General features: G+C 43.3%; 2 protein-coding genes and 1 pseudogene across 2 annotated transcripts; 2 read left to right on the forward strand and 1 right to left on the reverse strand.

Moving 5' to 3' along the window:
- Nucleotides 1-6390: 6390 nt before the first annotated feature.
- TOPORS (TOP1 binding arginine/serine rich protein, E3 ubiquitin ligase) lies at nt 6391-18550 on the reverse strand. Its single transcript, XM_030885340.2, has 3 exons — nt 18503-18550; nt 16970-17164; nt 6391-9638 (listed from the first exon to the last, which is right to left on the reverse strand). Exons 1-3 carry the CDS (start codon nt 18503-18505, stop codon nt 6729-6731), a joined length of 3108 nt encoding a protein of 1035 aa, XP_030741200.2. The 5' UTR covers nt 18506-18550; the 3' UTR covers nt 6391-6728.
- Nucleotides 12185-12730, forward strand: LOC105979513 (annotated as a pseudogene).
- Nucleotides 18437-19142, forward strand: SMIM27 (small integral membrane protein 27). Its single transcript, XM_030885331.2, has 2 exons — nt 18437-18548; nt 18869-19142. Exons 1-2 carry the CDS (start codon nt 18504-18506, stop codon nt 18989-18991), a joined length of 168 nt encoding a protein of 55 aa, XP_030741191.1. The 5' UTR covers nt 18437-18503; the 3' UTR covers nt 18992-19142.
- The last annotated feature ends 258 nt before the right edge of the window (nt 19143-19400 follow it).

The raw sequence follows: 19400 nt of genomic DNA on the forward strand, positions 1-19400 counted from the left end.
CGTGTTGAAGCCTTCCCCCTTTTCGCTGCCATCTTTGGATCTGAAGTGTGTCAATTTCATGCATTCTAAGGATTTCCCCAAAAGCCTTCTTGCATGAGTTCACATGCTTCAGTGATCCAAGATAGTGTGGTCATTGAAATGCCATTTTATAACTTTGCTGTGGGCACAACTAGAAAAGCAGAGGTCTGTCCCTGTCACCCCCCAGCTGCCCCTTGTGGAATTCTTTCAGTCCTTACTCCACAATCTGTGGTTTGGTTTCTATAAAACCATTAATGCCCTAGTTACCTGTTTGCTTTAATGTAATTTCCCCAAACTTCCTAATACTGTATTAGAAAACATAGAGAGGCACTTGGAGACTGAAAAGAAATTGCTAGACACCCCCCACCCACACACACTAGGATTATTGGTGGTTTGGTGGTGGAGGCCCCTCTCCATGATGTGCTCTAACACAAGGTAATCAACTCCCAGATGTGATCTTCTGTGAGCAGCAAAGCAGTGTACATTAAAAATTGGTCGATCGCGCAGCAAAGTAGAACCTGGAATTGTTTGTACTGTTCTTGCTAGTTTTCTTTAAGTTTGAAGTCATTTCAAAACAAAAAGCAAAATAATTTTTAAATTAAAAATTGAGCCCATCAAACCTGCAAGTTTGCCTGCCTAAGGGTGTCAGTGAGTTCTCTATCAGCAGTGTAGAGTCAAGGAAAAGGGATCACAAAGACAAGCTAAACTCAAGTCCCTTTCTCTAAGAGGCATAGTCACTGGACAAGCACGCAAGTCCCATTTGTAAGGCCGGGCCTGTAGACATAAAGTTCTTAGACTGAGACCATGCAGTTGACTAACCACCATCCTTGATCCATGTTCACGATTTTGACTTAGCTTCCCATATCGGTGACACTGGAAATACACAGGACATAGCTACATATCCTCTTGTCTCAACGACCACATGATCATGGTAAAATAATCCATGAAGATTTCCATTGTACCTCGGTTTAGTGGGCTTCATGTTAGAAATGGAGACACCCTCTGAACTGATGAAATCACATTTTGAGCCTGTATGACAGGAAGGAACCCCCACTCCCACCGGTCTCTTCTTCCCGCCTCTCCCATCCCCCTCTTATACATTCATGCCCTTATATTCAACATCACCCCCACCAACCCCCAGCTCAAGTCATGCAAGAATTCCTCAATCCTTTCTGAACATTTTTCCAAGTCCAGAGGTGTTGTGCTGGCTTGCTCTGCCTACCCTGTGCTGGCAGGGGACTGCAGTGATTCCCGATGAAGGAACATCTAGGACTTAGTCTGTTTTCCCTAGTACACTTTGCCCACCACGACTAGAAAACAAAACAAAAAAACTCAAGTCAATTCTGACTCACAGCAACCCTGCCTCTGTGTTTCCGAAACAATCATTCTGTATGGGAGTAGAAAGGCCCATCTTTCTCTCATGAAACTGGCTGGTGGTTTCAAACTATTGACCTATGGTTAGCAGCCTATTGCATAACCACTATGCCACAGGGCTCCTAGTACTAGGTGCTGTGCTTTAGTGAGGTGGAATTTGACTAGTTGACGTGAAACAGGTCATGTGAACTGGCCTTGTGTGTGAGATGCAGGAGAGGCACTGCAGGACTGTCAGAACTTGGGCTCTGCGGCCACTCCTGTGTGGCTGCTCCCAGATCGTAAGGCCCGGTTGGCCCTCCTGAGCTGCAACCAGCTCTTTTCCTGCCATGCACTGTGAGCTTTAAACTCTTCCAGCCTTACCACTCTTCCTCCTTGGCCCTCCACCTACAGAGGCCACTATGATGAAAGCTGTGGCCTCGCATGCACTGAATGCCCAAGGTACCTGTCTGAGGTGAGTGTAGTGGTACGCTGTGGATGGGTGTCAGGATCCTGTGCCCTGTCCACCCACAGCCAAGCAGTTAAGGGATCAGGAAGTTAGTACTTCCCACATGTACACTTCCCCAATTGGGATTTTCTGTATTCTAGGAGGAGTTCAAAACATTCATGGAAAAATACCATTATCTTTTGTCTTCCACAAATTTTTTGAAGCCTCCTTGTCTAGGTCTATGATTTATATTTTTAATAGTTTTTCAAAGAGCAAATGTTTAACATTTTGTATTCCAACTTAGGAATTGTATTTGTACAACTTTATAGGGAACACTGAAGGTGTAGTGTGTTATGAGTGGACTGCTAAGTCTAACATGGGCAGTTCAAATTCACCAGCCTCGGAGGGAGAAAGATGAGGCGTCCTGATTCCCTAAAGATTTACAGCCTCAGAAACTCACAGGGGCAGTTCTACTCTGTCCTATAGGGTCACTGAGTCAGAATCAACAGTGGCAATCAGATTTTTGGTTTTAAGATCAGAGATAATGTATGATTGGACATTGCCTGAACAGATGTTAAGTGGCGCATACACTGTACCCCATTGCCTTTGACTCCAACTCAGTGACCAGCTCAGAGTTGTCATCTTTACAAGAGGAAAACCTGGTGGCATCGTGGGTTACTTACCCAAAAGTCAACAGTTGGAAACCACAGCTGCTCCATAGGAGAAATATGAGGCATTCTACTTCCATAAAGACTTTGTCCTGGAAACCCACAGGGACAGTTCTATTCTGCTGATCTTGCAGTTAACCGTTAAGGTTCGCTGATAATCATCTTACATTATTCCTGCAGAGCACCTGGTGGGTTTGAACCACCAACTGAAAGTGGTTAGCTATCAACTACTACTCCATCAGGGCTCCGCACCATTATATGCACTCTTTCCATTTAAACTCATAGTGAAGCTAGGCTGTTGTGGGGAGAGGAGGGTTCCCAACAAATCAACACAGGTCCGGTAGGTGCAACTGTACAGCGATAAGAAGTAAAGATTACAGTAAAGTCAAAGAGAGCATGAGATACAGAGGAGAGACTGAATTAATGGAGTCAGACACAATTCATGGTAGCATGCTCACCTCAGCCCCGCTTGGTGGTCCTCGTGGGGGAAGCCCGGCTGTGACTTTGCTAACCAAGGGTTATATCTCCTTCAGGGGCATCATTACAGGTAACCACACGTCACAGGAAGGGGCAGTACAATAGGCATACACATTGTAGGCAGGGGACCTATGATAGGCATAAGCGTGACAGGAAGGGGATGAGCTAGGGGTGTGCCCATAGGAATGGGAAGGTCTAGGGGTATACACGTGACGAGATGGGCGGGCCCTGGATTCATGATGGCAGCCTAACCTTGGTCATCCCAGGGCAGGTTTGACCTCTCTGGCATCTCCTACAAGGAAACAGACAACTACTATCCTATCAGAAGCGAGTGGGCCTTATTTGTTGTGGGATAAACAGTGGTGTCTGCTTGGTCTAGATGGCTGATAGCTGAGGGAGAATAACCCCTGATCTACTTCTGTTGGCCTCCAAGTCCATAGTCATTCGCAAGCAGCTAAGTTTGGCATATATTTGGGGGAGACAACTTGGGAGAAACCCTTGTTTCCCACAGGCTGTCAATCTACGGGAACAGAGAGCCTCATCTTTCTCCAGAGTGGCAGGTAGGTTTGCACTACTAACCTTGTGACTAACAGCCCAGCATATAACCCACCATGGCCCCTGGGTTCCTCTACTCCTAGGAAGGAAAAATCTTAAGATTTCACTGAGCCTTAATGAGCATGGCTGCATTTCCTTTCCACGTGTCTTAAGGCTCAAAAACCTGAAAATTGAAGTAAAATAGAACATCTTAATGGCATTGAATTCAAATGAAAAGAATTTGTTAAAAAAAAATTATAGTGGCGCTACCTGAAAACAAAAAGCAAGGTTTGGTCAATCTCTTAAATCCTTAGTACTTATTCGGCCAATGAGTGTTTTAAAACACTTCCTATGTGTAAGGGAATAGCGAATGGGGATGTTTCAGAGTACTGACTGGCCCAGAGGTGTGACGCAACTACCAGACTGGTGAGGGATATTTAATAAGCAATTCAAATTGTGCTGAGAGCGCTGAACCCCATTTTACTCAGCAACAAAAGGGGAAATAACGGAACAGGCACACAAAAACCTTGTTTAGCCAGGTGGACTTCAGTTCCCAGGAAACGTTCTGTTGATGGTTCTGTAGGAGGAAGTAGCTCCCCTGTAGCATGGCTAGAGATGGTGAGCGCTGGACTTGGTGATTTACAGACCCCATCAAGTTGCTGGATTGTGTACGTGTTTAAGATTGGGGAGAAAGGGGAAACCAACTACAAGGATCTACCCCCTCTGTGGGGGATGGTCAACAGAGTGTGAGACATGACAAAATAATTTATAAATTATCAAAGGTTCATGAGGGGGAAAAATGAGGAACTGATACCAAAGGCTCAAGGAGAAAGCAAATGTTTTGTGAATGATGACAACAAATGTACAAATGTGCTTTTCACAATGGATGGATGTATGGATTGTGATGAGCTGTACAAGCCCCCAATAAAATGATTAAAAAATAATATAAAAAGATTGGGAAGGTACTTACATATGTAAAGTCAGAAAATGAAAGGTTATCATATTTCCCAATTGTTCTTTTAAAATTTCTTCTGATTTCCTCTAAATAGGAGAAAGGGCCAGGTGTAAAGCAATGGATGTTGCCAGTCTAGCCAGGGTTACAGCAGACACAGTGAAAAGATTTAAAAACAGTGAATGGCCAGGATCTGATGACAGAATGAAGGGACTGAAGGGGAAGAGAAACAAGGCATGGACATTTTTGGTTTGAACACTTACACACTTACATGTTAAAACCTGGTCGTGGAATGAGATGGCAGTCTCAAGTTTCAATATTAAAAAAATTATAAATACATAGTATTTACACTTGATAAGTGTATTCCTTAATCAATTGCTCCTCCTACAATAGCTCAGCATCTGAGTTTACTAAAATCTTGGCTACATTTCCTATTTCCCCAAGGTATGTGCAAACACTAACCAGGGTTTACCAGTTGGTGGCACACTCCTTGTCCTTTGGCTAACTCTGCTTTCCTTTGGGTCTTTGCACATCCTCTCCTCTAGGCAGCAGCTCTACTTCTAGAAATAGCACTTTGATGTCTAGACTTTCTGAAATTTTTGGTTGATACCATTATTCTTCAGTAATGGAAGTATTGGAAACCAAGGGGAGAAATGTTTTGAGGTAGTATGAATTTTTATAGAATTGTGTAAGGGCACATGGCCTACGAGAACTCTGGTGACAGGATTGGTAGGGTGAAGCTTCTTCACATTCACAATTATAGGTCCCTGCTAGGAGCCCTGGTGACATAGTGGTTAGAGATTGGGCTAAACGCCAAGCCAGCAGCTCAAAACCACCTGTCATTCCATGGGTGAAAGATGAGGCTTTCTACTCCTGTGGAAAGCCACTGGGGCAGTTCTACCCTGTCTTGTAGGATCCTTATGAGTTGGAATACTCAATGGCAGTGAAAATGCTGGTGGGCAATTCCCTGTATTCCACAGGTCTCAAATGGTCTACTTAACTTGATTCCAAGTTCAACCATCACTTTAACTGGAGACTGAGCCAGAGTTGGCTTCATATCCTTTCTCCCCAGATACAGGAGTTATGTTTTACTCAACATCTGTAAACTCCATGAGGGCAGGGACCATAGCTACTTTGTCCTTTTAATTCTTGAAAATGTAGTATAGAACCTGCCCAATAGGCTATTCCAATATTTGAATACCACATAGATAATGGTAGTAGGTACATCAAATTAAATTTAGATTTCATTCAAGCTTGCCTGTTCACTGGTGATGTTATATCAGGGTTGACGTAACACAATTTTATCATCTCCAAGGTAAGGTAAAACATGAACACAGCCCACTTTACGTAACAGAACTACTGATGTAAAAGAAGTATAACAAGTTTTTTTGGTATGTCACTAGTTCGCCTAAAAAGAAGTATAACAAGTTTTTTTGGTATGTCACTAGTTCGCCTAACCTGCATTTTGCTAAAAAGCAAATAAGATATTCTTGCTAAGCAGACTGAAGAACTAAAACACAAAATTCAGATCACCTTAAATTCAGTATTTATGACACAACTATAGAATTTGCTATTTTCAAGGTTTTAACTTCACTAAATGTAGCTGATTACAAATTAAAAACTACATTGAAAGATTTTGGGTTCTTGTTTTAAAATGTTGCTGTTTTTATTTCTTTCTTGAAATGAGTACACATTTGTTTTACTGGCAGTCCAGATAAGCAAGTATATAAATGAAATGTTTCCTTTTTTCTTTTGGTAGATGCCACAAAAAAATGTGCAAGATTAAAATGCCTCAATTTAACCAGAAGAAATGGTTTGGGATTCATACAAAGTTTTAAGAAGAAAAATAAAGACTGTCCAAAGGGAGTCCCCAAGCTTATAACACATTTCCAGATTAACTCTCAGGAAAAAAAGAAAATTCAAAAATACTCGACTACTTGAAAAATATGTCAATACCATATGGCTTTATGAAATAACTTCTAAAATTTACATTTTTTATTTAAAAAGGAGTCCAAGTTTTAAATAAATGGCTAGCAATATCATTTTCTTCACTTAAAAGTGCTTATCTCTGAGTGGACTTACAGATCTTTCAAACAATAAGATGCTTTCTTACAAACTCTTAACAAAAAACAAAACAAAACAAACAATCCCCCCGCACACACAATATTTTAAGGAGAAAGTAGTTTTCATCAAGAGTCAATAGACTGCAGTAGATGACCCTGTTCCTTGTCTTTCCTTCGTTTGATACCATCAAGATTCTCAATGAGCTGCTTTGGCAATTTTAAGACATAGCATGTTCTCGACCGAGAGACACTGACATTAATGATGTCCGCGAAGAGGGCAGTTGCCTGGAGGGTTCAGTTGGAACAGACAGGTTACTGCGCTGGTTCTCCAAGACAGAGGCAAAAGTGCTCTCTTCTCTCACATCAAGAGTTTGTTCAGTGGAAGATACTTGTAGTGTATTATTTACAGTTTTGTTGGCATTGTCCAAGTTGTTAGTGATAATATCACAATCCTTATCCAAGGTACCAAATTCGTCTTCTACGGTAACTACATCTTTATTTTCAAATGGGTCCAAGGAGGGAGTCAAAAGCTCACTGTGTACGGAGTCCTGAGGACCACTATTGTCATAGTCTGGATCTTCCTTTACTTCAGAATCCTTATCACTATCACTGTCGATGGTAATTACAACTGGGGAACGGGAAGCATTCTCTCCATGGTGTTTTCGATGCTTCTTCTTGTGTTTCTTCTTTTTCTTTTTATGATGTCTGTTTGTATCAGTAGGTTTCCCTTCATACACTATCTCTACACTTAGACTTCGGGCCCTCCTTTTTCTCCTCTTGTGCTTTGTTTCTCTGTCTGATGATCGGCTGTCAGAAAAGCTGTCACTCTCATTTTTGTAGTTTCCATCCAATTTTGAAGATTTGGGGCAAGGACCATCCTTTACTTTAGAAGCAAATTCACGCGACGGCTGAGCCACTTCATTAGAACCCTCCAAATGGCGTGTCTTATATTTTCGTTTCCCTCCAGGCTTTTCACTTCTCCCCCGATCAGGACCTGTGGATGCAGTCCTTGATCTAGTACTAGAGAGGCTCCTTGACCTGTGCCTTTCGTAGTAGTAAAACTTCCTTTCACTGTGATTTTTTTTCCTACCATTTGTCCTTTCAGAAAAGGACTGAACTCTGAATTCTGGACTTGAAGATTGTCTTGAATAACGAGCCCTGGACAGAGTCCTTCTTCTATAAGATGATTCATAACCATCTCTTTCTTTATTTCTACTGTAGTAGGTGTATTCCCACTTATATCTTCCATAATTATTTCTTAAATAATAACGATCTCTATTTCTGCTTCGTGATCTTCTTTTACTATGATCACTGCTACGAGACCTTGATCTACTTGTGCTTTCACTACTTACAGACAAGGTTTGGCTCCTTCTCGACCAACTGCGATCTCTGGTTCCTGATCTCTTTTTGTCCCTTCTGCCTCTTGGTCTGCTACTCTCTCTGCTTCTGGACTGTTTGCTTCTCATTCTTTTCTTACCATGATGCTTTCTACGATTCTTCTGATCATGCCCACTTCTCTGAGAACATGAATCAGAACTTCTTGATCTCCCCCTTCTTCTGTGTCTGTGGTTGTGCGGGGAGCATGCTCTGTCTCCTCTCATAGATGAGGTCAGGTCTCTAGGAGATGATGATGTGGATCGTTTCTCTTCCTTCTGTGACTGGATCTTCGCATCAGAATCACAAAGACCCTTATTTGTGTGCTCATCCTTCCCCAGGACAGAGCGTGGGGATGAACATCTACTAATATCACTATCACCAGAACTGTACGAGTGCTCTGGCTCTTGTGTCTTGACTGTCTCTATTTTCTCATAAGAGCCTAACTCCTCAGAGTCAGATGATAGTTCAACAAGTTCTGGGGTCCTCTCAGCTAGGGGTTTAACAAACCCAACAATGACGCAATTGTCTGAAGAAGAATCACTGTCATTATTTAGGTCCTCATTGGTTTGTGCTCCTTGTATCTGAGGTGGGGTTCCTCTTGTTACAAGTTCGTCATCAGAACTATCAGATGTATTTAAAAGGGAAGACATGGAGGCATGTACCTGTTCTGAGCTGGAATATGATGGCCCTGGAGTTTCATCATCCCATGGTGCTTGACTAACAGTGGCTACATTAATGTCCAACTCGTGGGTCTCAGTCTCATCTGGAGATATTGTTATGACTGAAGAATCGGAATGGCTGCCTTCTTCATAGGAAGGCGCAGGGCAATCATAATTAGCATGCTGGTCAAAGGCTGCCATGTTAAATGGAGATCTAGCAAAGCTGATGAATTCGTGTATAAAATGCTCAGTCCGGTTAAGTAAAAATGGTCTTAAATCAGACACAAAGGCCTGACTTTCCAAGTCATAGCGAGTAACATTACTCATGATGATGTGCTGGACAATATTCACTAAAGATCCATGAGCTCCAAAAAGAACGGTAAGTTCACGCTTTAACCAGGGGACTAATCTGTGAAGGCAAGCTGGATTTCTGCGGAAGAATTCAGCTGAAATGTCCCTGTAGCGGCCACCATCTTCAATATTTCTAACACGAGCACCAGCACGATACAGAGTCCTTCTAAAGTTAATAATATCCTGCTCTTGAATTTTACGTAAAGATCTTTCATCTGTGGTGGCTGGCCTCCTTATTGCAATCTGCCTCATAAGTTGAGGAATTTCACTGTCTCTAGGTCTTGTTGAAATGCCCAATCCTTCAAATAGCACACCACTATCTGGTGGCGATGATGTTCTTCTGTTCACAGTACTAGTCGGTGAATAGACAGAAGTATTTCGGTCTCTTGTCATAGTTGTCCGGTAGCGGAATCGTCGAACATCAGGGGTGGAAAAATTATATGAAGGTCTTAGGACATACTCCTTGAAGTCATCTTCTGCCCTCACAGAATGGAAAATCGAATCAAAGGGCTGTTTACACAGTGGACATTCAGCTTTGTTCTTTGACCACTCCTGCACACAGCGAAAACAGAACTTATGTAGGCAGCGATCTAAGTAAGACACGTTATCAAATCTATCCAAGCATATAGGGCACTTGGAATCAGGAGATGCATCAGCTGGTACTGTCTGTTGCAATTTGCTAGTGCCTGCTTTAGGTGAAAAGTTGTCCATTTTAAATTCCTTAGCTGCTGATGCCATTATCTGTAAAAGAAAGATATATATCAGTAACCTGATCAAAGACGAACAACTATATAGCATGATAGTTTGTGAAACTTTAAAAAACCCTTAGAAAATGTACAGAAAAAATAGTAAGGGCTCAAATATAATAACCTATTATTCTTTAAAAGAATATTTTAATTAAGAAACATTACAAATACAAACATGCTCAAAAGAAAACATAGAGGTTATTCATGTCCCTACCACTCTGACTTAATGTTAGTGTTATTCTTATTTGTGATTTTATACCTTTCATACATACAAGGGGGTTTAAACTAGTAGAAAATAGAACAAAAAGATAATGGCATTTTCCCACAAACTTTTTGAAGCCCCCTTGAATATGTCCCCAACAACATAGACCACTAATGTGTTTCCTGAGATACCATTTATATACATTTAAAAGTTCACTGGTTTAATACAATGCTGTGGTTTTAATGAAAAGTGTTTTTTTCATTAAAAGATCTTAGTTAAGATTAAGTGAAATAATAAATGTAAAAGCACTCAAGCAGTAAAACTTATAGTAAAATTGCCATTGTCATTACTGTTATTATTATTATAGTATTATCAGCTCATCGCTTATTCTTTTCGGCATCCTAAGAAGACTTCCTTAGCCTTTTAAATTTATTGTCAAAAACTCAAACCATAAAACATCTTGAAATTATGATCTGTCTCCTATCTCAACACCTTAACCAATTAGGACCACAAGAGGCTAACAGTGTTCCTTTCTTTAAATTTATCAGTTTATAGGGCACAAAATGAATCTGCCAGGGCTGAAACAGAATGTGCATCAATTACATTTGAGCCTTGAGGAGTTTCTCGTTGGTACACACAATTAAGCAAATCTCAGCTGAAAAGCTGGTGGTTTAAGCCATCATCTAGGAGCACCTGACAGGTCTGGTCCCCCGTTTCTGAAAGTTTCTGAAAACCCTAAGGGGCAGTCCTAGTCTGCATGCCTAGGCAGTGGCTGGAAATGCAAAAATCATCTATGCCTTACATACCGAACAGTTCTGAAAAGCCATTTGCCACCTATCTGATTTCTATGTTTGGAGATCCCCTTGTTTCAGCGTAAAACTGTGTTCAGTAGGGGTTTCAATGGCTGTAATCTTTCAGAATCGACTACCAAGATTATAAGCATACATTACTAAAGGTTTCTGACTAACATATTTAAACTCTGAAACCTTTATATAGTGTGAAAATTTCCCAACATTATTGCCTTTCTAAATTTTCTAATCTCCTGGCTCAGTAAAAATACACATATAAATAAATACACTATTATAACATGTTTGTTGGGAAACTATAGTCAACATCCATAAAGTAGTTATCAAGAACAAAAAAGAAGTATTGGGCAAACTTGCAGCACAAGACCTTTTTTAAGTATGAAAAAGCACAGATGTCACTTTGAGCACTAAGGTGTACCTGACCCAAGCCATAGCACTTTCAATCACCCAATAGGCATGTGAAAGCTGGATAATAAAAATAAAGAAGATCAAAGAACTGATGTTTTTGAATTAGGACACTCAATGAGAGAGATTGACAATATCGTTTAAATAATGGATTCAAAAAAATAATAATGGATTCAAAAACAGGAGCGACTGCTTGAAGATTGGGCAGTACTTTCTTTTTTGGTACACAGTATCCCTGTGAGTTGGAACAACTCAACAGCACCTGACAATTGTACAAGCTTTTAGTATCAGAGATTGTGTGTGTGTGTGTGTGTGTGGTGGGAAAGGGTAAAGAGGTGGGGGGAGGAGAAAGGGAATACTGAACAATTATCAGAAGTCCTGGACTAAAGACCAGGCTTCACTTAAAACTAGCTCTGTAAACCATAAAGACTACAATTTAAAATCTTTAAGTTTCCTACTAGGTTATGTTCTTGTTAGATGCTGTTGAGTTGTTGGCGACTCACAGCGACCCTATGTATAACAGAATGAAACACTGCCAGGTGCTTTGCCATCCTCAAATCGTTATGTTTGAACCACTGTTTAGAGCCACTGTGTCAACCCTTCTTTCAAGGGGGCTTTCTCTTTTATCACTGACTCTACTAAGTGTGGTCTATTCATACAATGGAATATTATTACTATTTATCATGTTGTTGGGAGGAATCTTATTTAACAATAAAAATGAATTTACTATTACCAATTTATTTTAGGTAATTTGTTCCGTTTGTAAGGTGGTTAAATCAGGATTTGAATCCAGGTCTGCATAGCTAACTGAAAGGTTGGCGGTTCAAGTCTACCAAACGCATCTCAGAAGAAAAAGTAGCTCACCCCACCCCACCCCCCCACCCAGGCACACGGGGCTGAGGCGCTGCGGACCCGGGACCAGGAGCAGCTAGGAGGCTGTGGCTTTCTTGCTGTCTCTTGCTCTCCTGGCTGGAGTTGGCTGTGCTCCAGATGCCACATGTACTCCAGGGGCCCCACCCCGACTCGTGGATCCCGCCCTTGCTCGCTGGACCTAGTCGGGATCTGGCAGAAAGGCGTGGAGGGGCAAGTGGAGGCCCGTGTAATAGCTCTTCAGGTCTGCAATAAAAAATGGTCTCCAATAGAACTACACTGCAAAAAATGGAGAAAAAATAGAATGGAAAGAGTAAAAAAGTTGAAGAGGCTGAACCTGAAGAATTTGTGGTAGAAAAAGTACTGGACCAACGTGTTGTGGATAGAAAGGTGGAATATTTCCTAAAATGGAAAGGATTTATACAGATGCTGATAATACATGGGAACCTAAAGAAAATTTAGATAGTCCGGAATTAATTGAAGCAATTCTCAACTCTCAAAAAGCTGGTGAAGAAACAGATGGTACAAAAAGAAAGTCTTTATCTAACAGTGAATCCGACGACGACAGCAAATCAAAGCAAAGAGATGCTGCTGACAAACCAAGGGGCTTTGCCAGAGGTCTTGATCCTGAATGAATACTTGGTGTCACAGAAACATTTCATGTTTCTCATGAAATGGAAAGATTGAGATGAGGCAGACTTGGTGCTGGCAAAAGAGTCAAGCATGTAGTGCCCTCAAATTGTCATTGCGTTTTATGAAGAGAGACTAACTTTGCATTCTTGTCCAGAAGATGAAGCTCAATAACTGTTTGCATTGCTTCTGGGTCTTGGGATTTTTTGTTTGTTTTGAATTATTAGTGAGAAGAATAACTGCATTCTAATGGAAATCAAGTTTGATGTTTGTTTTATAGTAGTACTAGGGGAGTTGTTGGGGTTATTTTTTGTTGTATAAATAGCACTGGTTACTTTGAACAAATAAAGTTTTCGGTAGTTGCTTCATTTATCAGAAAAGAACATTTAATACCTTGGTATATTATTTATTCTGCATTACAAAATAGCTTTTCTAAATATTGGAAGTTCTACTTAGTTATTACTGAATCAGAAATTGTTTAACCCATAATGTACGCCTAAGGACCATTCTGGATGCTTGGATCTTTGTGTGTGTGTGTATGCATAAATATGTACGTACATTTTATTTTGTTTTACATTCACCAAAAACTGTTCTAAACAAAAATGGCATTTAACAACCATGGGTATTTCCGTGTTGTTACAGGGATAGATGCTATCCTTCTGAGAAACTCAAGTAGATCACATCAAGTAAAATGGGGGAGGGGGGAGCTTTTAAATCAAATAAATGATCCAGTAATTAAACAACTTTTAAAAATCCACACCTATAGGATCATATAAATGAAACTTTATTTTCAAAGTCCCCTGAGTGCACAAAAACTCCGGACACTACTCAAAACGTCCCCACCCAAATAAAGGCAAGACTAATATTGGTATGTCTTAAAGGTTCTTAGGCGGTATTCCTTTTAGACAACCATTGTCTTACAGAAAGCTAAAATCTGTGTTACGTAAAGGTGCTTCACAGAATGTCTTAAGACCTTGTTGGTGAAAACCTATTAAGCTGGTTAGTGATGCTGCCGCTTAAGACCTGCTGCATAAATGGGTGAACAAACTTGTCATCTCGACTCCTGACCTGCATGGTTTGTTTTACTCCCAACGTAGTCTTCACAGGGAGGTCCAACCTTCTCAGTATCAGGGTGACTCTAGCTCAGCTAAAGCCAGGAAAAACAACTTTGTAGTCTCAAAATGCTAACCCAATTGTATATTGTTTACTTTATTGTAAATACTGGTGAACTGTGATCAATAGTTTTAGATTTAAAAAAAGAAAAGAAAAAGTACCAAAACCTACAATATAAATCAACCTTTTCATTATGCTAACTGGAAGAAACCAGCCACTGAAGACCAGACTATATGTTCTCATGAATGTTCATAATAAGCAAATTTATATCCTCATCTAGGGGCCCTGGTGGTACTATTGGTTAAGCTTTAGACTGCTAACAACAAGGTCAGCAGTTCAAATACACCAGCTCCCCAGGTGACAGATGAGGCTGCCTGCTCCGGTAAAGACTTATAGCCTTAGAAATCCTACACAGAATCACTATAACTCAATTATCAACTTGATAGCAGTGGGTTGAGTTTGGTTTTTTGGTTATAGCCTTATTAGAAAGGCTACAGAAACTAGATTGATGGCTGTCCAGGGCAGACTGTCTAAGGGGTTGAAGACGAGTAAAAAGTTTCCTTCTGGGATGATGAAAGTGTTTTACATTAGATTATGCCTATAGTTTGCACAACTCTGTATATATACCTAAAACCACTAAATTATAAACCCTAAACAAGTGAACTTAATGGAATTCAAATTATATCTTGAAGCTGTTTAAAAAAACAAACAAATACATAAACACAAACTAAGGCGCAACAGGATGACTACAAATCAGATTCAGAGGAACAGTTTTGCAGGAAAGGCAGATCTGATGGTAGACAAATTTGTGCTTCAGCTTCCAGAAGAGCCTGTGATAAAGTTTCTCTAACCCATTGAATCCACAGCCAGAGTCCGTTCTGACTCAGAACAACCTTGGTAGCCTAAGAATTAAGACCACAAATTAATTTCCCTGCAGGTGAGATTAAACCATTTTTCTGATTGAATTTCTTAAAAGGGTTCCCAAGCCCTCCCTTCCCAAATCTTCATATGTGCTGGCTTACACAAGAATGAGCACCCTTCAATGCTAAGATGCAGGAGGAAATAAGGGAATCGATAAGTACATGTACCTAAGGTAAAATAGAAGGGGGAGGACAAAGGCATAAATTGGGCCTTAAGAACAAAACAGAAAAACCTTGAAAGGAAAAAACTAAAGAGTCTGATAGGAAAGATTGTCTTGCAGTCTTTTAATAAAAATTGAAAGTCATCTCCCATGGCATTCCTTAAGAGTATCATTGTGTATAAAATGTAACCACTTGACTGTATTTGGAAGGGGGAGAGGGTGTATTCATTCTAATGTCCAGCCAGAGGTGAGACTCACGAGCACTTAGTAATATGACCCGTTAGGAAATTATTTAAAGTTATTTAAATTAACCATAAAACCCTGACATTTTCTCCATTTTAAAGTGAAGCAATTAACAGTACCTACTTGAAAAAGTGGTCGTGTGAAGAGATATTCCCGTTAACAGGGAGTAGTACAGTGCCTGTGGCACAGCAAGAACTGAACCCTGGGCCCTGTGTTATGCATGCAAAAGTGAATTTTGATAGCATCCAGCACCCATACCTGAATTGATTTCATTGACTGGGCCAAGATGATAGTGCATAATAACTCAATAATCTTCGTACATTATATAGTTACTGTCATTAGTAATAGCTAGACAAAGCAGACTTAAAAAAAAGCAAATAGAGTCCAAAAGTAAATGTAACAGAAAGACACCTCCAAGTATAAAAACTAATCTGGGTCCCCTTCCAACTGCAGATTACGAATTCCAAAAGATGATATGGTTATTCAGGGGTTTGCTGCCAAATCCCAATTCCTGCAACAAAAAGAAATGTTTGGGGACCATTTCCCTCCAAAGCCATACATTCCAGATAGCATAACAGTTCTGGTTTTGCACTGATTAAAAAAAAAAAAAGGCAGCTCATCAACTGAAATCTTGGATAGCTGTTTCCTAATTTATCTTAAATAATCTTGAAAATTATCTACCATAAACTTTATATCTGGGTTTAAAGCAGTGGTTCTCAACCTTCCCTAATGCTGCGACCCTTTCATACAGTTCCGCATGTTGTGGTGACCCCCAACCATAAAATTATTTCTTGTTACTTCATCACTGTAATTTTGCTACTGTTATGAGTCGTAATGTAAACATCTGATATGCAGGATGTATTTTCATTGTTACAAATTGAACATAATTAAAGCATACTAATTCATCACAAAAATAACATAATTATATATTGTGAAATACTTATTTCGAATTACAAATAAATGAAATTTTGTCTTGGAGCATGATGTAGCATAGGTAAGTCCACGCCGGGTAGGGGTAGGCGTATGAAGGCGTGTCTGCATGTGGGCGGACCCGCCTGGAGACAGAGAGAGGAGCCGTGTCTTGGTTCCTAAGACCATCGGAAATGTGTTTTTCGATGGTCTTAGGCGACCCCTGTGAAAGGGTCTCTCGAGCCCCTCGCCCCCAAAAGGGTCGGGACCCACAGGTTGAGAACCGCTGAAAGTTTCTCATTAAACTTTAAGGGAAAAGCCATCTCAGGGTTGTCCTCTTCCGCCCACGAGGAAGGCTGCGCGGCCTAGTCAGTGGCAGGCCAGTTCGGTGAGGAATGCCCAACACTGGACAACCCAGTCGCTGAAGGGGCAGCTCCCTCTGAATGAGGCTTACCTGGGCCGACATCACAGGTAAGCACCGCTTGCATTACATAATTCACAACTCCCTGCAATACAGTTGATTCCAATGCACGCCTTACAGGGCAGAGAAGAACTGCTCCATAGGGTTCCCGAGGCTGTCAGCTTTATAGCAGCGCGCTGCCACGTCTTTCTCCCGTGGAGCAGCTGGTGGTGGGTTCGAACCACCTACCTTTCAGTCAGGGCTGGGAAACTATACTACCAGGGCTCCTGCGCATAATCACAACGAACCAAAATCGTTATCCCCATTTTACAGTCCGGTTCAGAGAGGTTGGGTGACTGGCCAAGGTCACACCCCTGTCCGTGGTGAAGTCACGAACCAGAGTCAGCGGTTATTTTCCCAGAGACCAGGATGTTTCCGGGAGCGCGTCTTTCGAAACGCAGCCCTCACCCGCCCGCCGGCCGGCCGGCACCAATCCACAGGTGCAGCGCCGAGTCGTCGCCCAGCCCCGTCACCCCCGCCCCGCCGGTCCCGGCGGCCCCTCAGGCCGAGACCACGGTCCCCAGGCCCTGGGCCTCGCTCCGGGAGGGCCCTCGGCCCGCCCAGCCCCTTCCGACCCCCGTGCCCCATTGTTTCCGACTGCATTTACCTCCGAAGATGCCGGCGCAGGCCCGTCCGGGGCGCTGGCGGTCAGCTCCCGACGGCCCAGCAAGGTGGGTCGGTGGCGGCAGGATCCGCGAAGGCGTACCCGGCGACTTCTCCGCCTACCCTCCGGAGCCAGGGCGGGCGGGGGCGCCTCACCCTCCTCGCGAGACAGCGGCGCCCCTGGCGGCTGCTGCGACCCCTGTGACGTAAAACGCCGGTCACCAATGGCAGCTTGGGGGCGGTGCCAGGAAGCAAGACCCCACCCCCAGGGCGGCAAAACACTTCCCCGCCCCCCTGACGCAGGCGCACTGGAAAGGCGCCGATACAGAGGCGGGGCTTAGCGCGCGCAGGCCAGAGACTGGGCCCTTCCCCCACTGGCTCCCCCTGGTCCTGGCTAGAGAGTAATCGACCACCCGGGACTAAATAAGTAAACAAATCACTAAGATCATCGTCTTTCTCGTTATCATTAATTGCTGAGGCAACAGCTTGTATTTGTTCCTAATTTATTGGACCCGATAACTAGACAACATTAGCTTAGTTTACTATTATCGCTATTGTACACATTGTGCTAACGTGGAAGTTAGGTGACGACCACCGGTTGCACAGGTACAAAGCAACACCAGGATTCGACAGAGATCTACAGGCGAAGTCGAGTACTGGTTCCACAAAGATCTACTGCAATGTGGCTGACAGAAGTGCCCAGACCTCAAAGGACAGGCCCTGAACTCCCCCTCCCCCCACCAGATGTTCTCCCCTCCAAGAACTCTTCTCCCCCGCCTGTTCCCCCAAAATGGGATTAAAATCTAAAGTCATGCCTGAGATTGAGAGAGAAATAACGTCAGCCTCAAAACCCTGACCAGGCCAGACGACCAGTCAGGCCTCCGAGCCAAGCCTGCTGGCTCACGATCCGACCAGCACTTGTTGCCTGGCCGGCGCTCTGTGCTGGATGACTTTTGCCCCGTAGTGTCTTTGTCAGATTAACGTTATGACAAGCGACGGCGGTCTCAAAGACCCCACGTTTCCGAGGGCGCAATTAACAGGAATAGCCACAGCACGCCTGTCAGTTACAGCGCGGCCCGGTGACGTGCATCCGTCGCCACTAGGGAAGAACAGATGTGGGGAAAACGTTTTCTTTCGGCATTCGACCTCCGCGCGGTGTTTCAAAGTGCAGTTTGCATCTGTTCAAGGAAACGTGCGACGCACACGACAGTGCGCTGGGCCGCCGCGGCAACATGCAGCTCAGCTGGAGAGACAACCGGCTGGCGACGAGCCCAACCTCGTCGGGGGCACAAAGCCATTTCCAGTGCCTCGCCTCACGGCCTCCCTTGGCGGCGCGGGCGCCCAGGCCCGTCACGTGACCGGCGGCGGCGGGCGGAAGACGCCGGGCGGGCGGGCGGACGGACGCACGGACCAGCTCCGGAGCAGGGGGGCGAGCGCGCCCGGCTGGAAGATGGCCGCGGTCGCTCGGCAGCCACCGCCCCGCAGGCTAGCGGAGGGCCCGCGCCGCCGCCGGTCCCCGAGCCCGGGGCTGACTCACCATGGGGCCGGTGGGTCGCCGCAGCCTGGACTGGCTCTACTCGACGGTAAGTCCCGGGCCTGGCCGGGCTCCACGGCGTCGGCGGGCCGGGCCTCAGGCGGGAGCCCCTCCACTGCCAGCACGCTCGAACTCGAAATCCATTCCCGATTTGAGCTTTTGACTCCCTCGCCTCGACTCCGCCTCTTCCTGGAGGACACGATCTTCCGTTTCTTACGTAGGGACACCCGACTGGGTGCATTTCTCTCTGCAACCCTTTTCCCTGAAGTTTGCCACTCCTAGAGCCCCAGGTTTGCAAACGGCGCGGGGTAACTTGAGACGGGAAGGGGGAGGGCCACCTGCAGTCATTTTTTTCCTTCCCTCTTCTAGTTGTGCCTGGCGACAGTCTTACTCTCCTGGGGATACGTCATGTATGCATCAACGGTGGCCGCACAGCGACAGTTGGCGAAGGAATTCCCGGAAAAGATCCTCGGGATGAATGCAAATTTGTAATTTCCTTAGATTTCATTCTCTGCGAATTGAACTCTCTGCCTCGTGCTTATCGGACCTGTTTAGATTTTAAAATAAAAACCCTAATGTAAAGTTTACAAATTGATTTTTGCAGCCCTTTAGGATAACCAATAAACTAAAAAAAAAAACCTTATTGCCATCGAGTCGACTCCAAATCACAGTGGCCCTGTATAATATACCCTAGTTTTACAAAAAATTTTAAGTGTTGTTTCTATAACTTAATTTGAAAACAACAAAAAAACCCAGATCAGCAACCAAAATCTGACAGCCCTTGGCAATTAGATCATGGAGGGGATTCATGCCTCCACATCCCGACTTTCTGAATACTTTAGAAATGCCTCGAAAAATTTCTTTTTAACTGTAATGTGTGTGTGGAGGGGTGTTCCTATAC

The sequence above is a fragment of the Echinops telfairi genome, unplaced genomic scaffold (assembly GCF_000313985.2).
Source record: "Echinops telfairi isolate 266 unplaced genomic scaffold, ASM31398v2 ScPeMD7_25;HRSCAF=90, whole genome shotgun sequence".
Taxonomy (NCBI): Eukaryota; Metazoa; Chordata; class Mammalia; order Afrosoricida; family Tenrecidae; genus Echinops; species Echinops telfairi.

Coding starts and splice junctions, on each gene's coding strand:
- SMIM27 (XM_030885331.2), top strand. CDS start 18,504: ATGGGGCCGGTGGGTCGCCGCAGCCTGGACTGGCTCTACTCGACG. Junction 18,549..18,868: donor TGGACTGGCTCTACTCGACG/GTAAGTCCCGGG, acceptor TCCCTCTTCTAG/TTGTGCCTGGCGACAGTCTT.
- TOPORS (XM_030885340.2), bottom strand. Junction 9,639..16,969: donor CTGCGCCGGCATCTTCGGAG/GTAAATGCAGTC, acceptor TTTCTTTTACAG/ATAATGGCATCAGCAGCTAA.